The 18,918-nt window shown below is 39.0% G+C and overlaps 1 protein-coding gene across 1 annotated transcript; it reads right to left on the bottom strand.

Moving 5' to 3' along the window:
- Window positions 1-541: 541 nt before the first annotated feature.
- On the bottom strand, window positions 542-18,248 carry prlra (prolactin receptor a). The gene is made up of 9 exons (XM_044173608.1): window positions 18,059-18,248; window positions 11,088-11,178; window positions 10,656-10,788; window positions 8,428-8,597; window positions 5,221-5,387; window positions 4,730-4,871; window positions 3,720-3,816; window positions 2,813-2,882; window positions 542-2,679 (listed from the first exon to the last, which is right to left on the bottom strand). Exons 2-9 carry the CDS (start codon window positions 11,158-11,160, stop codon window positions 1,582-1,584), a joined length of 1,950 nt encoding a protein of 649 aa, XP_044029543.1. The 5' UTR covers window positions 11,161-11,178; window positions 18,059-18,248; the 3' UTR covers window positions 542-1,581.
- Between the last annotated feature and the right edge of the window lie 670 nt (window positions 18,249-18,918).

The raw sequence follows: 18,918 nt of genomic DNA, 5'->3' as shown, positions 1-18,918 counted from the left end.
AATAATAATAATAATAATAATAAATACAAATTGTAAACAAAATGTCATGTGGCTTAGTATCACACAGTCCTATATACCATCTATTCTAGTATAATGACGATCATTCTTTGAAAAACATAAACAAAAGAGAACAACGTTTAATTCACTGACAAATATTGAAAGTATCATTTCTAAATCATTCTTAGCTCTCCCTGGTTATTCAAAATAGAAACAACAAAAATACACAGCTGATTTAATCTCTTTCAAGCCATGCATTCATAAAGATTCACTTTATAAGGCACAATTAACACCCAATTTACTTTCTGTATTTTTTTTTTGAGTGATATCATTTATGATATCTGGAAGAAGAAAATTTGTATTTTGGTTTGTTTTGTTTTTTGCCACAGTAGAGGAACAGTGGGTGTCTGTAGATTCAGAGGTTATTGATCAATTACAGGTCAGCATGCTTTTTGCCTCTTTATTGATAATTACACAATTGTAATAATAACAGGCATGTAATTATCAATTTACTAGTAGACACAAAATAAAAATCAACATCCCATGACTGTATAATCTGAATTTATTATAAGCATGATTTTTATGGCAAGCTTTCCAAAAAGATTTGTTTGCTGTTTCAAATTGCATGTAGTATATGGGTGGCTGACTGTTTATAGAGCTATATGTATATGTGCAAAAGAACAAAAAGGTAAAACACAGCAATTTATCACTGTTAAACAACAGTGACGGATTCACTTAAGGATTATGTTTTACATGACCAACCAAGTATCATGACACTGTTTTCCCATCCAAAAAACTAAACATCTTTGTAGAAATAACCTTTTTTAATTTACCACTTAATCAATCAAAGCAGTAATAAATGTATATACACAAAATAGTCTCTGAATGATAAATAGAACAATACATTCCCACTTTTTCAGTTTTCTTCTTTTTGACACAAAATGTCATATATATATATATATATATATATATATATATATATATATATATATATATATATATATATATATATATATATATATACATACATAGATGTAGTGTTCTACAGGGAGCAGAGAAAAAATGCATACAAAATGTGATGTTTGAGCTTTCTGCAGTTTCGATTTTACACAAATAATTTTAACAGATACTCACATTACACCAGTATACAATATAGATCTATATATTTCATGAAAGATATTAAAAAAGTGTGTCATGAAACATATGCTTGTGACAGATAAAAATATTTATGACAGACATATACAGTAACTAATAATAAAGACAGCATATAGAACCACATCATTTATACAATCAATCATATTCTTTTTAAAGCTGAATGAAGATTAAAATTCAGATCATTCAATCAAATTCTTTTGGATTCTCAAAATCAGAGAGTGTCACTGCAGTGCAAAGAAAAACAGTGAAACGACGTCACTTACGTGAGAAGAAAAATAAATAATAATTCTGTGACAGCAAAATATTGTCTTTGCAACTATTTTTCAAGGAGTCATCCAGTGGTTAATGTTTGTTTTGTGTTTTGTCTCAGTCCCAGGCTTAAACAGGTCTTGCAATGTCCCACACCTGCCAGTTGGGCTTATGGGTCTCCTAGTAAGTTGGCAGTGTGAACATGGCGGTAGTGTCAACATAACCATTCACTGCGAGGACCATTTCGTCCTGGACCGGCATGGCAGTGTAACTGCAGGCTGTAGGCTTCTGTGTAGTGGTAACAGTGGACGATCTGTAGCAGTTCTCTGTCACTCCATTCGTCTCCAGGTCCTCACAAGGGCACCTTTCTCCTTCCATCACCTCTCTCTGGAGCAGCAGCATGTTGTCGCTGTCCACCCCCTTCACCTTGCTGTAGTACTCCCCCTGGGACATTTGGGGGCAGCTTTCGATGCGGACACGGCCTGACACAACAGGCTGGAGAAGCACCATATCCTCCTCGTTGACCCTCTGGACTTCAACATACTCAGTGGGCTGGAGAGCGGGCGACTGCAGGCCAGCAGGTGCCTGTTTGTGGCCGATGCTGGTGATGTTGACATCGCTGTGGGTCTGGAGTTGGCGAAGGGCCTGCAGTTGGGGATGAAGCAGGTGAGGTTGCTTGTTGCTCAAGCAGAACTCCCAGTAGCTCAGTCCGAGAGCTTCCTTGGTGCTGTGGCCAGGCTGGGCGAGGTAGGAGGACGTGGAGCCTGGGGGGAGCAGGCTGTCGGACAGACAGTGCTGTTTGGCCATCTCAAGTGAGCTCCTTTGGTCCTGTGGGCTTGAGCTGTACTGGGGCAGTGGAGAAAACACAGAAGGCCAGGTTTTCACCCTCCCACTGGACATGTCAGGGCTAACCATGTCTTCATGAGTATAGGTCAACACTTCCTCCTCCTCCCAGTCCTTCTGGTGCCTCTGTACCTCTGTCCCCATTCGACTGCTTTCCTGATCTGTTCGCCTCTCTTCTTCTTTTGCCTCTCCACACTTATCCATCAGCAGAACGTGGCTGTCGCAGCTGCCCCGGCCAGAGTCGCTGTCAGATGTGGAGCTCTCAGATTTGAGGCAACTATCATGTAGATCCTTGCTTTCCTCCAGCATCAGCTCCTGCTCCTCTGGGACATACACCTCTAAGTACTCCACCAGCAAGTCCTCGTAGTTAGATGATGTGGTTGGGGGGAAATCAGACACTACCAGTGCACTGAAGACCTCCTTAGAGTTGCCATTCTACATATAAAGAGGAAAATTCAGTTACAGAAAAGTAGTGACACAGTCAGTCAGAAGTCCTTTTTCTTATTTAAAAATGATTAGGAGAATTATTGTATAAATCAAAACATTGCTCCATATGTTGCTTCTTTACCTTAAGAAGCTGCTTATCAAAACCTTTGATTTTAGGACCGGGGACTGGTGGCAGAATACAATGCTTCAGACTTCAGACATGAGAAAAAAAGAGATCTATGTCAGGGCTTGTGAGCAGCAGATGGAAATCAATAAATATGAGATGATAATAAAAATCAATCAATCATATTTCTCTTGCTATATACTATAAAAGCCCAGAGTGGCAGCGGTTATATAAGCCCTTATATTTTATCATCACAACTTAAGTACCACATTGTCTCAGGATATTAAATTGTATGTTTTTCATTATTTTGCAATAACAAAATGATAATTCAGTTGGCATCAATAAGAAATGAATACAATCAATAATAACTGTAGCAAATTACAATAACATTTTGGCTAGTTAAAATCTTGAAATAACAGACATTGTCTTTCTTAATTATATACTTATATTATCATATAATTATCATATTCCAACTATCTATACTCTGTAAATTCATAATTTCAATGACAATAAAGTTGTAGTCAGACTTTACTCCTTCTAACTAATCAAAATTCATAAATGTGAATTAGATCTTTCTGTGCTTATCACAACAAAGCAATGATAATAATAATAAAATAATTAAATTGCTATCCCTGAATAATATGCTTAAAAAGAAATATTTATATATATATATTATATATATATATATAGTACCTTTTTTTTAATTTGAGTAATGGAATAGTTAAGTCATGATCACAAAGAAACTAGTTTGATATCTTAAAATAATCTAATGATTCCATTGTGATCTTGAGGTAAGTGTGAAAATCACAGCTGATTTGGGCCTCTGTAGCATATAACATGAAACATGTATTCATATTACAATCAAAAATAAAAGTCAACATTTGACCGAACAAATTTCATAAGAAATTCATGATCATTGTTTTACCTGTGGCTGTTCATGTGTAGCAACCATGTGAGGATGAGGAAGATGAAGGCAGAAAAGACCGTAATGAGGATCCACATTGACCTCTCTCGATGGAAATCTTTAAGACACAACATAACAACGTGAGTGCTTCAACACAACATACAACCTTGTACTGTCTTATCTATTTCTTCCTATGTTGATTATTATAGGATATAAAAGTAATTTAATTCATAATTACATCCTGCCTTCATCCCATTACCATTAGTTAAATCAATAATTCACATTCTGGCAAATACCGTTATTTGCCAGAATTTACAGAATATACAGATTTTTCTGAGATACCACTCTCATATCTGTCTGTTCAATATGGGACTGGAGTCAGGATATAGTTAGTTTAGCTTAGCATAAAGACTGGAAACAGAGGGAACAGCTAATCTGGTTCTGTCCGAAGGTAAAAAAAAATCCACCTACCAGCACCTCTAAAGCTCACCAATAAACACATTATATCCCATTTGTTTAATTTGTACAAAAAACAAAGTGTAAAGATAACAAGTTGTGGTTTTACTGGGGAACTACAGGAAATCACTGCTGCCAGCCAATAAATAGTTCCAGCACATGAGTATAAATGAAATTCCAACTTGATGTTTTTACACTTCAGTTATTTTACGGGTTAAACAAACCAGATATAATGTGTTAAAGAGGTGCTGGTATTCAGTTTTTTTACCTTTGGACAGAGCCAGGCTAACTGTTTCACAGAGTTTCCAGTCGTTATGCTAAGCTAAGCTAAGCGTCTCCGCTGTAGCTTCATATTTAACAAACAGATATGAGAGTGGTATTGATCTTTTCATTAAATGCTCGGCAAGAAAGCGAATCAGCGTATTTCCCAAAATGTCAAACTATTTTTTTAATGAATGCATTATATCTTGTTATGTTTAAAGAGTTTCCCCTTGGGGATCAATAAAGTATTTCTGATTCTGATTATATATGTACTGTGTAGTGTACGGTGGATAAGATGTTGGTAGATGTCTTACAGTCAGGAACTTTGATGTAGGAAGTGGAACTCCATTCACTCCAAAAGCCATGATCGGGCTTACAGCGCACCTGAAAAAGGTATCTACCACCTGACCGCAGGCTGAAAATGTTAAACATCTTCTGCTGGCCTGCAAGGTGCATCTGGAAATACAACACACACAATTGATACAACATGAGCAGTTATGCACAGTCCAGTCAGTCCTTCAAGTTGTCAACATATAGATTATAAAATCTGTGTAATTTGGTATATAAAATAGGTATTTATTTGATTTTATGAGGGAATTAATCATAAACATCCCCTGGTGAAAATGTACTATCCTAATATCCACTTAGAAGTCAGAGGTTAAAGTCAACTGTAGAACAGCACCCCAGGGGTTATTCAGTGTCCAGTTCAATGACTAGTTCCCTAACATGAGGCTTGAACTTACATTTGAAAGACAAACATTTTAACCACCAGGCCACTCCCTTGCACGAGTAACGAGTTATGTACCTCCCAGTCATTTTCCTCCTCCAACTTGACGCGGAGCTCGTAGATGAGAGTGATCCAACCGGAGCGGGTGTCAGCCTTATGTGGCGGTTCCCATGACACCCGGAGGAAGGGCCAGTCCTTGTCCTCCATTACAGTCACTGTTACGTTCTCTGGAGGATTAGGCATGACTGGAGAGGGAAAGAGAAAATGTGAATGAGACATGGTGTGTTTTGTGTGTGTGACTGGGAGGAAGGAAGAGAAAAATAAGTTAGTGGATAATAATACACAGTAACACAATAGGAGCCCACTATGGCTCTATAAGGCATCAGGCCAAACCACTGCGGCAGTAATCCTGATAGACAGGAGTGTGTCCATGTCTCTTGCTCTGTGTAATAGTAAACAAATGCACACCTCCAGCGGATGAGCACTGTCATTGCAGGAGTGACTTTCCAAATATTTGTTGAAGCATGTGTGACGATGTGGTTGAGATAAATGTTTTTTCAATTCAATTTAATTCAAAGGGCTTTATTGGCATGAAAGTTTCAAAAACAATGTTGCCAAAGCATCAAAATCTGTGTAGTGCTTCACAGATGCCTGACAAGCAGACAAGATGACTGATAAGACAGAACTATAAGACCGAAATAGAGTGAAATAAAAACTAGATAAAAAAATCTATATATATTTGGACAAATTATATTTTGATGTTCTCAACTGAACTGCATTAATCTGTATGAAAGGTGCTATACAAATAATTTGATTGATTGATTGATTTGGACAGCACACAATAAGAGTAACATGAACATTAACACAACATTAAGATATTTAGATATAGTAATTATATATATACAGTACATCCTATGCATGTATTTGTGTGTGTGTGTGTGTGTGTGTGTGTGTGTGTGTGTGTGTGTGTGTGTGTGTGTGTGTGTGTGTGCTTGTGCTGTTTGTGTCTAGGTCATTCACTGTCCCTCAGGTTGTGGCATGTTGTTACATATTGCGCAGCAAGATATGCCCTGTCTCCTTCTCCTGGGAGAATGATTGAAATCTGAGATTACAGAGCTGAACTTGTTAAAGTAAATGTTCCTTATTTCATTGAATGTTTTACATTGTAAGTGCAAGTGCATCTCTGTCTCAACCTCAGCTGTCGAACAGTGATCATATTCTGTTTTCTTTTGGTTGCCAGGATTTTTTGTGTCTTCCTTTTTCGATTGCCAGTTTGTGGTCACTGAGCCTGTACTTGGTTAGGATCTGTCTCTGCTTTCTATCTCTGACAGTGGAGAGATATTCTGCCACTTCATAATCTCTTTTTAGGGCCAGATAACATTCTGATCTACTTTGACTTTTAGTTTCTTCTTTCCAATATTCCAAGTAGGTTTCTTTACATTACGTTATAATTTGGTTTACTCTGATTGATGTTTGGAAAGCAGTGCTGTTGTGAGTGTGTCTGAGGGGGGTAGTTAGTCTCAGCACCAACTGACATAGGGGACTCTTTTCTGGGCTCAGCTCTTGGGTTTGGAGGGCTTTGGAATGGAGGGTGTCTTGGGGGCTGGATTAATGTGAGCGCTCTCTTTTGAATGTTAATGTAATTATCTGTGCGTAATTCTGCTCAACATGCATTTGTTGGTGTTTTTCTGTGTACATGTAAAATGTATCTGCAGAATTCTGTATGTAAAGAGTCTGTTGGATGTTTGTCCCAGTGGGTATAGCTACGATGACTGAGTGGACCCCATACTTCACTACCATACAGCACAATGGGCTGGATGACACAATCTAATATTTTAAGCCAGATTTTAATTGGAATTTTAAAATTATAAAATTTTCTCTCAATTGCATTTAGAGCTCTTCAAGCATTCACTGCCATGTTGAAACTCCCTGATGCTGTTATGGTTATACCAAGGTAGGTATAACTCATACTATGTTCAATGATATGATTATTAATGGTAAACTGGTATTTGTTCTCCTGATATCTAGGACGTTTTTGAAAAATCATGACATTAGTTTTCTACATATTAGGAGACAATAGAACAAGGTCATCATCGTAAAACAGAGACTTCAACTCAAAGGTCAGGAGCAGCACATTGTTTATGTTTAGGCTTTAAGTTATCTTCTTGGAGACACATAGTTGACAATTGTGAGGTAAGACAGGACTGATTGGAGACAAGTGGAAGAGGAGCGCTTTCAGATAAGCAGCCTCAAGGGCTATATGGGTTGGATATTTCATGAACAAAACAGCATGCTTTTGTATTTAGCAACAAGACAGGATGGGACTAATTCCATACAATATTTATATGTTACATAATGAAGTACATATGCACAGTATTTATTTAATAAGATGTCAGATGGAAGGAAAAGGCTGGAATTATTCTCCATTTTTCTTGTCAACAAATCCCATGAAAAGTCCAAAACCAGCAGCGTGTTAGTTCATCTTTCAATACTTTCAAACTTCCCTACCATGTCTGCGGCTTTCATACCCAAGCCCCATTTGATCCTACTTTTAAAACGGGTCACAAAGACATTTTTTTTATTAAAAAAAAAAAAGGCTAAGTAATTCCCTAAAACAGCAGGGCACTGTAGACTTAAAAAAAAACATCACTCAAAGAGGAGAGAATAATGCAGTTGTCGGGGACTATTTTCATCCACGGATTAATATGTATTTGGTGCTCTAGTGAGTATTTCCGACAGCAGGATGGTGTATGTGGGATTGACCCAAAATAAACTTCAGTGTGATCTGTGGTGATCCTAATGAAGGAACATGTCAGCCAGTGCAACAGTGTGGCACTTTTATGTGTTTTTAATAGTTTTTAGACAACAATTGAGGTCTATGGCACAGAGGAATAGACTATATTAGGCTTGGGATAGACAGGCAATACTTGTTAGTTGGATAAGTTCATTGTTGGTTTTGGTCTTTTCATGGGATTTGTAGACAATAAGAAAAATATCCTTTGCTTTACTCAATTTCTCTCACATTTGGTTGATCATAATCAACCTTTATTCAGCAGGCTGACAAAATATATTTTTCTATTTCACTGCTTTAAAATGGTGACCTTCAGTGTGCAGTTACAGGGAGGGTAAGTACAATCAGAGAGCATTAGCCCCAGTGTAACCCAGTGTGCCATTGAGCAGCTATGTGAATGTGCGTTAAAATACACTTTTTTTGGTCCTCATGGGGAAATTGTGCCTCGAACATCACGCTAAACCACAAGAAAAAAGTAGCATGCATTGCATTACCTATGTATACCACATCTATATCCACAGGGTCGGAGAAGGTGCTGCCCAGTGCGTTGGTGGCCACCACAGTGATGTTGTAATTGACCCAGATGGACGTGTCGTTCTTGTTAAAGAAGCAGGAGTTCTCTCCAGCTGTGTGGTAGTCTGGACACTCGCGCGCTGTCTCAGAGCTGCAAGATAGGAGGAGGAACAGCATGTAATCGCATGTGTGCATTTGCACTGTACTACACTACATTTCTGAAGAACAGCATGCATTCTGAAACTGTGTATATGTGTGTGTTGGACAAGATGATACAGACAAGAAGAGAGAGTGATTGCAAGATAGGCTAAATGGGGGCTATGTTTTTCTGAATTGCAGACATAACAGGAAGAAAAAGTTCTGAGCCATTAACAACAATTAAAGATGTGAGTGGATAATAGGCTGTGTAATTTCTTTCCTATTTCCTACATTCTCAATTAGCCCTTTTGTTATCTGTACTAATTTTATACTGTCCTGTTACGTCGGCACCTTCTGTAACATTTTCTTGTCACTGTCAGAAGCTCCTACACAACTGTCTTTCCGGGGCGCCTTGGTAGCTCACCTGGTAAAGAGCATACCATGTATCTAGGCTGAGTCTTTATCGCAGCGGCCCCGCTTCTTTGCTGCATGTCATCCCCTCTCTCTCTCTCTCTCTCTCCCTCCCTGTCTCTCTCTACTGTGACTATCTAATAAAGCAGAAATGACTAAAAAAATCTAAAAAAACAAAATAAAAAAACAACAACAACAGTCTTTCCTACTGCAGGTTTGCCTCATCTCTAGGATGTTTTGTTTTCAAGAAAACATCGAAAATAACTGCTGACGTGTTGTGTATGAGCGCTTGACCACTGCCGCAGACACTTGCGTTCAAATCCCAGTAGACCTGGGTCCTTTAATTAACACAACTGGGAGTGTTTATGTTTAGAAACCAACCAGCACCTGCTGCGCTGTGGTGCTGATTGGTTAGAGGACCTGTTCAGTAGGGGGTAGTTCAGTTCACTGAAAGATGGTGTGAGCTTCCACATGCGTTACGCTCACTCAGCGGTGAAGGTTCTTGCTGTGAAGTGAAAAGGAAGCAGCTGGCGACTACTCGGAGGATGGTGTGTGGTACCGTATGACCTCCCCAGGCCAAAGACAGGTGTAGGCAATGACAAAAAATTTCACAATGGCTTCATTTAACAGAAAGTTTGGGAAAAAAGTTCCCAGACATACTGCTGCTTTGACTCACATTGTATCATGGACAGCACTTGCATTTTAATTAAAGTGAATTTGTTGTGCGGCTGCACATGGTTACATTCTTCTGTTGGGAATAAAAAAGTGAAATGAAACTGAATGCAGAATGGAAGGCAACAGACAGTGGGACAAATATGCTAAGCTAAGCTAACGGACTGCTGGCTGTAGCTTCATAATTAACAGACAGACATGAGAGTGGTATTGATCTCCTCATCTAACTCTGCAAGAAAGCAAATAAGCGTATTTCCCAAAATGTTGAACTCCTCCTATAATGCATGCATTATATCTTATTTAAAGTATATGTTATATATAAGACAAAACGCCTTTAACATTTTCCCCAGCACTAACCTTGTCCTCTCTGTTTCCACACACTTTGTATGTCAAGAGTTTGTATCTGCTCTGCCACCCTCACCTCCATTGCTGTCAGCCTCCTTGACTACATGCAACCTTGCTAATTGAGTGAATGAAGCTTTGTAGGTGAACAAAAATGTTCCAGACCCTCCTCTCCTTCTCTGCATCTGTGTCTGTTACTTATCAACCTTGCACAATTTTAAAACCCATAGCCACGGGCACAACCAGAGCCACATAACTCTCTGCAATCTTTATCCTCTTATACCTGTCTGGTGCCCTCAATGCTGCCAACCACCAGGTAGGCCGCTCACTGACAACTGTGCTGACCTTGAGAATGTAAAGACGTCCAATAGTGTTTGCTGCAATTGCTGTACTGATGGTAAGCTCTATTCTTCTTCCTCTGACATATATGTTGACGTGATGTCCTCATCTTTGCTGACCCTTACTGCGGAGCTCCTCGGCCTTGACGAAATCAAACCACCTACATTAGACCTCTCTCTTGGTAATGAACAGACTGGTAACTGCTAACAATCCATCCTTGTTTCTCGCTGTGCACATCAATCAGTAAGGTCATACAAAATACAAAATTAAGTGAATGTGTAAATGCATGAAACTGGAAGCCACTCGCTTTTCTTTGCGATAGTACAGGGCATGGGTGGTGGGCAGACCCCCATCAGAGCCTGGCTCCCACCAGCAGGTGAAGGTCTCTTTTTCGGGAGAACGACATCTGGTCAGTGCGGGCTTCCCTGGCGGGCTGTAGCCTAAAGACGGACAGGAAAGAGAGGAAATTAAAGCAAATACTACATTACATACTAAACAGTGTGCATTATGTAACAAATATAGAGAACAACAGATGTGAGTTATGAATGATGTGTAATATACCATAAAAATGTCCACTGATAAACGACACTATTACTTATCACCTATTAAGTGTGCAACTCTGGCTCCTGTGTCAACAGCCTGCCAACTACCAGACACCTCTCAGATGTCTTAACTCATTGCCAGAAACTGAGAAGATACTGAGACTGTGTTTCAAGTCTGGATGCATTCAAACACTTACGCATTCCCTTTGCATGCGGCATGAAGAATAGCAGCAACAACAGCAGGACAGCTTCCAGGACTTTCTTCATCATGGCACCACAAAGCCTCGGCTGTTGAGTGGAGACAAAAAAAATAAATAAAAGAAAGGTGAGTATGGGGGAACTGTCTGATCTGTGCTCTTGACAAATCACATGACCCACAATGTTTGATGCTGTCCAACACAACAGCATAACAGCATGTCTTATATAGAGTCACCAAATGCTTTCATGGGAAAGGTAGTAACTGAGATGTTTTCTTATTGCCACACTCCCTGCTTGAGAATGAAGTCATACGTGTAATACTAAAATTGATTTAAAGCTCTTGAAGACATACTTAGGAAGAGACAATGCAAAAAAAGGACATCATCCACAGGTGAACTGGAATTAGTAGAGAAAAAACCCATGATGAAATACTGGATACATTACTGCTGAGGTAAAGAGTAATGTATGCTTAGAAAACATCAGCAATGATACGGAATATAATTTAAAAGCAATTTGCTTGAGAACATTACTGAATTCAGCTTAACTTATAGAACTGCTACTACAATTGTTATTATTAGTCTTATTACTATTATTATCATTATTATTCCTATCACTATCATTCCTATTATTATTACTTTATTAATATTAATATTACCACTGCCATTACATTATTATTATTTTAAAATTCTAGGTGAAATTTGCATTGTAACCCAACCGGCAGCGGCGGATGGCCGCCCACCCTGAGTCTAGTTCTGCCTGATGTCTCTGCCTCTTAAAGGAAGTTTTTCCTTGTCACTGTCGCCAAGTGCTTGCTCATGGTGGGATTGTTGGGTCTCTGTAAATAATATTATAAAGAGTATGGTCTAGACCTGCTCTATAGGAAAAGTGCAATGAGATAACTATTACTAACTTCTGCTATGAATTGGTGCTATATAAATAAAATTGAATTGAACTGAATTATTTTGAATTGAACACCCATGTCCTAAATAGACATGATAAGTGTCAAAATGACGCAAAGTCTACAGAATCCTAAATGTGATGAACTAAAAGAAAGAAAAATCTTCTACAGACAATGTATGCTGTTTCACTAAGGATTAAAAAACATCCTCTCTGTTTCTGACTACCTCTACCAGCTGGCACATGCAGCGTAACTGATTGCATAACCTGAGTTATCCTTTTGCCTTGACAACAGAGTCACACACAGCAGGAGGCTGGTTTGCCTTGCTGTTGAGCCAGCCCGACTCCCATTCGCATGACTTGCCATGTGCAGATGTTTGAGTTATTACTCGGCATGACCCTTCCTCTCTGAACCCATGGAGGGGGGAGAGCTGATGTTGCATTAGTGAAAACTAAAAGCTGGCAGAAAGCCCTTCCCCTCACATGCTCTCTCCCTTTCTTCTGATCACTAATAGTGAATTGTTGCTGTCAGTTGAGGATTTGACATACTGACTAGAGAGACCTCTTGACTTGCTCTAGTCCATCCAGGCCAGGAAAAATGCTGAAGTATGGACAGATACATGTTCACGTTGAAAGAGTGAAATGAAAGAGTTTAGTGTAAATAAATCTTATTATATGCAAATACTCCTCTCTACAACACCCCCAAAGCATTAGGCTCTCAAAAAAAGATTTTGCCAAAACATGGAAAACGGATGCAAAACAAGGCAGTCATCTGATAGAACAAACATTTTTGAGATGCTCCACAATTTGCATCTTATTTGCATGTGATAAAATACAACGACATGCTGCAAAAAATCCCTGATACAGGTAACAGGAAATGGCATCTAAGAAATGCATTTACAAACAGAAATTTCAAGTCAGAGACTATATTGTGATTGTATTTTTGAAAAATGTATAGCTTGAAGGGAAACTCTTTAACTTGTGTCTAATTTATTATTTTGACTTGGAGCTTTTCTAGTATGCATGCCCCACCCGCATGTGTATGCTTACACTGTCCCACAGGCCTGACATAGCATGGCACAAGGGGCTTATTGGCCATGCTGTTTTCTTGAACACTATGTTTAAAACACTAACAGTGAGCTTGGGTGGAAACATAGGGGCGCTACAATTAAATGGAGGAGTGCATGTGGTATTTCCAAGAATGTCAACACTTTGTTATATCATACTAAAGACAAGTTTCAGCTTGCAAAGACTACTCACTTGCCAACTGCTTTTGAATTTCTTTGCATTTCACAAGACGATGTAAGCCTGCAGGTAACTTCTACATTAATAATGTACTGCCAGACTGCTCAGCAGTGTGGCTGCCTAGGCATGTGTTGTCATATCATGTCTACTGGTATGCTAAATTAAATTTTAACTTTTGTAATAATCATGATTAAAAAATATATTACATTTTTCCTACTTTTGCAGTACCTTTGCAGGCAGCTTGTTTTAAGGTTGTTACACTTCCTTAATACCATGAAGATTTTGGGTAAAGGATTGTTATCAACTCTTCTTGATGGTGCCTTAATTTGAATAACGTCACCATGATCTGATAATTGGCATTAAGGTCAAGGCACTGGATTAGCCTCCTGCTGCATATAGCCTTCTTACGTAACCACTAGCCCAAACTGAATAAGCTGCTAAGCTGAGAAAGTGCTGGCCAACAATGCGAAGCTCTTCCCTCACACATAATTTTGGTCTGAATGTTAAATTTAAAGTATATTATATAGATTCTCAGCCTGAGTACATTTTACATTTAAATAAACCTTTTTTTATTTTATAGTTTTACCTCAGGAGCACTCGGCCCCTTGTCTTGTTTGTTAATTATACTGTATATCCCAACACATTTATGGTCATCATAGAAAACGAATGTACTTTTAGCTGCTTGCTTGCTAGCTCACTGCTGCACAGCTGTACATACGTTTAACATCGCAACCTTATGTATCACAGTTAAAATTACAGACGTACACTTGAAAAAATCATATAAAAGCAACCAACTATGTGTGTTGAAACGAATGCTAAGTAAAGGGCACAACATACAAAAAATCTGAAGTGAGTCAGTCAGGTCGTGAGGCTAAGGCCTAAATTCAGACTAGTGAATATGAATCATTTACGACTTGTGTCCATCAGTGGCCTCTCAAATTCAAAAGAGGACGTGCCAAATGACATGTTGAGGTAAAATGTAAGCAGTGAAGCAGGATGATCCCCTCGGGCATGGTTGTACGACGGCCCACCTTTGCAAAGGTGATTAATAAGGAATGTTTCTGTCCCAGCGCTCTGAAAAGTACTGACCGACACAGCTGAGCACCACAACAGCAGAACAGTACAGCAGTCCTGTTTCTAAGAACCTGGTTCCTACTTCTGGAAGTGCACAAAGTACACAATATATCCTCAATGATTTACTGCACAGTCACGTATTTCAGTTTTATATTAACTTACTTTATATATGCAGCACAAATAAAATATGTTAATGACACTGTTTACATACTAAATCATACTTGATTTGAAGGTAGAAAATAACTCCTTATTCTCAGGGCATAAGCAGTCTGCTGTAGCAACTAACATATTTGAAAGTTTCAGTATATAGACAAGGAAACAGTGACTCTCTGCAGTCAGTCTCTTCTGACTTTCAGGAACTATGGCTCCACAGTGTATTCACAAAGTAGATCAGCAGGTGTGGCATGACAGAAATGTCAATTTCTCAAGCAACACTTACATATCTGTCCCCTTGTCAGAAAATCTAGTGTACATTAAAATTAGTAAATCTGGCTATGATTTGTTGTGCAGTTTGAAGGAATGTGTAAAACAGATTCCAGGAATCTGCTTTCATATCAAAACTTTGACCTGTATACCTGCTCAGACTGGAATAGACTAGACACTTCCTGGTACTGTAAAAAACCGGTTTGATCATCAGCACCAACGCCTTTCTAGGAACCTTTTTTTTTCTCATAGTATAGGGGTAGCCAAGGGCAGAAAACAACAGAAAACAAGACATAGCACTTGAAGTAAATTTCAAGGCAATGAAACTGCTCCCAAGGAGATAAACACTTGATTTTAATGACCCCATGGCCTTTGATCTATTGTCACCCTCAGGACAAACTTTTAGTCATTATACTGTACCTGTAGCAACTTTATATTGTTTTTTCTGTTCCATACATTCATATCGTGAGGAGTAATGAACAGTATAGACTCTAGGGGCTGCTTTTACTTCATCATTTGTAAGTTGATATTTGTACGCTTATGAACTAATTTAAAGTGGATACTGCAAACTGACACAGGCTTGTACACATAGGTCTTAAACAGTACAAACCAGCACGATGACGATATAAGATGCCAAGACAGTCAGAGTTAAAAACCAAGGTTCTGGTTCGTACTTGATTCTCCATCTTTTGCTTTATAAAATATTAATTTCTCCTCATAGACAAGGTTCAAAATATCATTCACTGTACAGGCAGTGTTCAAGATACACAGAAACTAAACTGACGCAAATTTTGCATACAAAACACGCACATACACAGTCTGCAAGTATGGTGGCGCTTACTGACAAAACAAACAGCCGCGCGCATGTGTCCGCATACATGAATAAACAGTGTACTGGGATAATCAAAGTATATTTATGATGAGAATATAGTTGTCACGACGCACTAAGACAGTAAACCATAAAAAACGTTCTTGTGAACCACAAATTATGTGTCGCCTATTCAGCACTGTTCCAGCTACAGTAACTGCAACACTTTTTTATTGTAATGTGTTGTCTGTGAAATTGTACTTCCTCTATTGTCTTGGCAAATCTGTATCCTGTGCCCTCCTGTGTTTCTGAAGCACTCACGCAGTGAAAAAAAAAAGGCTTCAAGGACAGCCGGCATTATAACTATATTTATAGTAGGCCACAACAGTTTACTATGGTTCCTGTGTTTAGGAGAGCAAAGCAATATATTCAATACATGTGATTTGGAGAGTGGCTTCCAGTAGTTTAAGTGACACATTAGCCTAGTGAAGCAGTACCTGCATGTTTTGAAAGGTGAAATAAGTGAACATCTGATTTCTCTCCACAGCTGGGATGTAATGGATAGATTTGACAGCGGTGGCTCTGCCAGGATTTCACTGCAGCTGCAGGCATGTGCTTTTTCTGATGATGGGCGTAATAACATCCCAACTCACCTCCATCTAGTTTGTCCTTATCAAATGGAAACACTGATTGAAGTAGCTGGGCTGTGTATGCACATGTGAAAAGACGAGAGGGAAGAATGAATACTTATTTTGTCGTTTAGTTGAAAAGAATTAAGGAGAGTACATAAGGAAGTAATTGCCTTACAAAACAGCAGTAGTCATAATATTGTGAGAGAGAGGATTTATTGATTCACCACTTATTTTGGTGCCAATTACTATGTGTGTCACAGCAACACTTCTCACCAAAGCACCAACCACTACATTGTAAGTGTTAATAAAATGACAATAAAGCTTGCAGGTTCTATTCCAGCCAATGCTAACACAGATTTGATATGGTATCTGTCATGATATGGGTCGGGTCTTACATGTAGACCTGTACAGAGAATACTCATATTATAGTTATATCAAATGGGCCTTTGTTGTTTGTGTTTAACAAAAGGTGTAACAAAAGGCCAGGCCATGCTACCTTTCTGATCTGGAGACCTGATCAAACTGATATGCACTTTTCAGAATTGTACCTTTTAAATGTAGATAATTCATTACTATTGATAAGGAAGAATTTCAAAATATAGGCACAAGCAATGTTCTGCACTGTATTTTATGCTTTAATCAGGCTGTGTGACCTAAAAATTACAGTTAGCATGCAATGACTATATAAAGCCCCGGTACAGGTCTAATAGTGGAAAGAGTCAGTAAGCTGCAGGCACCTAACATTATAATCCAATATTGAGTTGATCAGCTCGGTGCTATAAAGGCCAACGGCCCCGTTCACCTCTTCCTAACCTGAAGGCCTGTGGAAGAGGAGCAGATCATGACCATGGAAATCCCATTACACAGCTGACACTGCAGCATCATCATCCTCCTATGTTGAAGGAAATAACCTGCCAATCAGTCAGCTGTCAACCAGGGAATATGTCTCCATCCAGAGCAAAACAAAAAGAGAATTAGCACACTCTAATTCCATACTATGCCAAACTGTCATTTTACGACTGCACTTCACTGTCATTGGCCATGGAAGACATTAACCACATGTGTAAACTGATTCAGAGTGAAGTTGTTGTAGTTGTTGTGACTAATCATCACAGCTGACATGTATTGGTATAACCCTCTAAATTAATGTTATGCCTTGTCAGTAGAACAAATGAAGAGGTCACTATGTACAAGTTCAACATAGATTTAATTTCAGCTGTGGACAAAATGAACCGACTGACTCACATGATCTGAAATCCTTAAATCACTCTCAAAGATGTTCATCGAAGAACTGACCATGCTTTTTCATCTCTATCTCAAACTGTGAAATTAATAAATAATAATTTAACAGTAGCTACTGCTTGGGACTTTAACTGTAACAGCAAGAATCAACTTTTCTTTCTTTTTTTGTCTATATTGTGACATATGTTTTTTTGGACATGGTAACAGGAAACAAGTTACCCTTTTACCACACACACACACACACACACAAACACAAACAAACACACGCACGCGCACGCACACACACAAACAAACACACACATACATATACACACGCAAGAAACAGGCAACAAATTATACTGGCAATATAACAATAATGGCACGACGACATATGGTCCTTCGTGAATCAGTTTGTTCTTACCTGCAATAATTAACAGATTTGGACTTTATAACATCATCTGTGACGTTCAAAGTGAGATATGAAATGCATTAACGTGCTGTTTTATAGGCTACATGGTTGGTACAACGCCAAATGGTATATCATCTGCTGAACTGGACTGAACATGCTGGCCACCAATGAGTGCAGTAAACTCTCTCCTGCCTCGGGGTTCATTCAGACCGGTCCTGATGATACAACCTGTAGCTACAAAGAAGTAAAAGTGCGTCTTACCAGCAGCTGACCGGAGTTTTCAGCCTCTCTCTCCGTGCCTTGGCCGTGGTGACTCCGCTGCCGGCTCTCAGAAGAGCGGACTTACCGACTTGTATAACTGGTTTACCGGGATGACAGAAGACACTTGCATTACCAACCTACCCGGGGAGTATAGCCGTCGGAGAAATCGCAACATCCACTCCTGGCCCCTCTATGATCCTGAGGAGGGCGGGGCAGAGGAGCCCAGCCCCTCCCCGGTAAAACCCCGCCCACGCCTTAAGTTGCCACAGACGTGAGTTTCGAGAGGGCTGGACGAGTTTGACATCCAGCAGGAGTTCCTCATAGGCGTCACAATTTAAAACAAATGGGAGGATTGGGAGCTTAAAAGCTGTTCAGTGTAAAACCGTCTCTTGCAGATTGATTTGTTTATTTTAAATGACTTAATTATCCGTTTCAATATCTGTGTGTGTATGTGTGTATTATAGTAAGGGATTGGGTTACCTGTCTAGTGGTTGTGGTTATGGTAACTCTCCTGGAAATGAATGACAGTCAATGCAATTTCCTTGTGTGTGTGTGTGTGTGTGTGTGTGTGTGTGTGTGTGTGTGTGTGTGTGTGTGCAGTGGTGGATGAAGTATTCAGATCCTAAAGTACTAATACCACACTGTGAAAATACTCCACTACAAGTAGGCTAAAAGTCCTGCATTCAAAATCGTAGGCTACTAAGTAAAAGTATGCAAGTATTGTCAGCAAAATTTACTGAAATTATCAAAAGTGAAAGAACTCACTGTGCAGTAAAATGGTCCTTGTCAGCATTTTATTATTAGCCTATATATGATGTTTCTGGACTAGTATTACTGCTGTGTTAATGTGTATGTTGCAT

This window comes from Siniperca chuatsi, linkage group LG18 (genome assembly GCF_020085105.1).
Source record: "Siniperca chuatsi isolate FFG_IHB_CAS linkage group LG18, ASM2008510v1, whole genome shotgun sequence".
Taxonomy (NCBI): domain Eukaryota; kingdom Metazoa; phylum Chordata; class Actinopteri; order Centrarchiformes; family Sinipercidae; genus Siniperca; species Siniperca chuatsi.
Note: the sequence above shows the minus strand (reverse complement) of the source record. Positions and strands in the feature narration are given on the sequence as shown.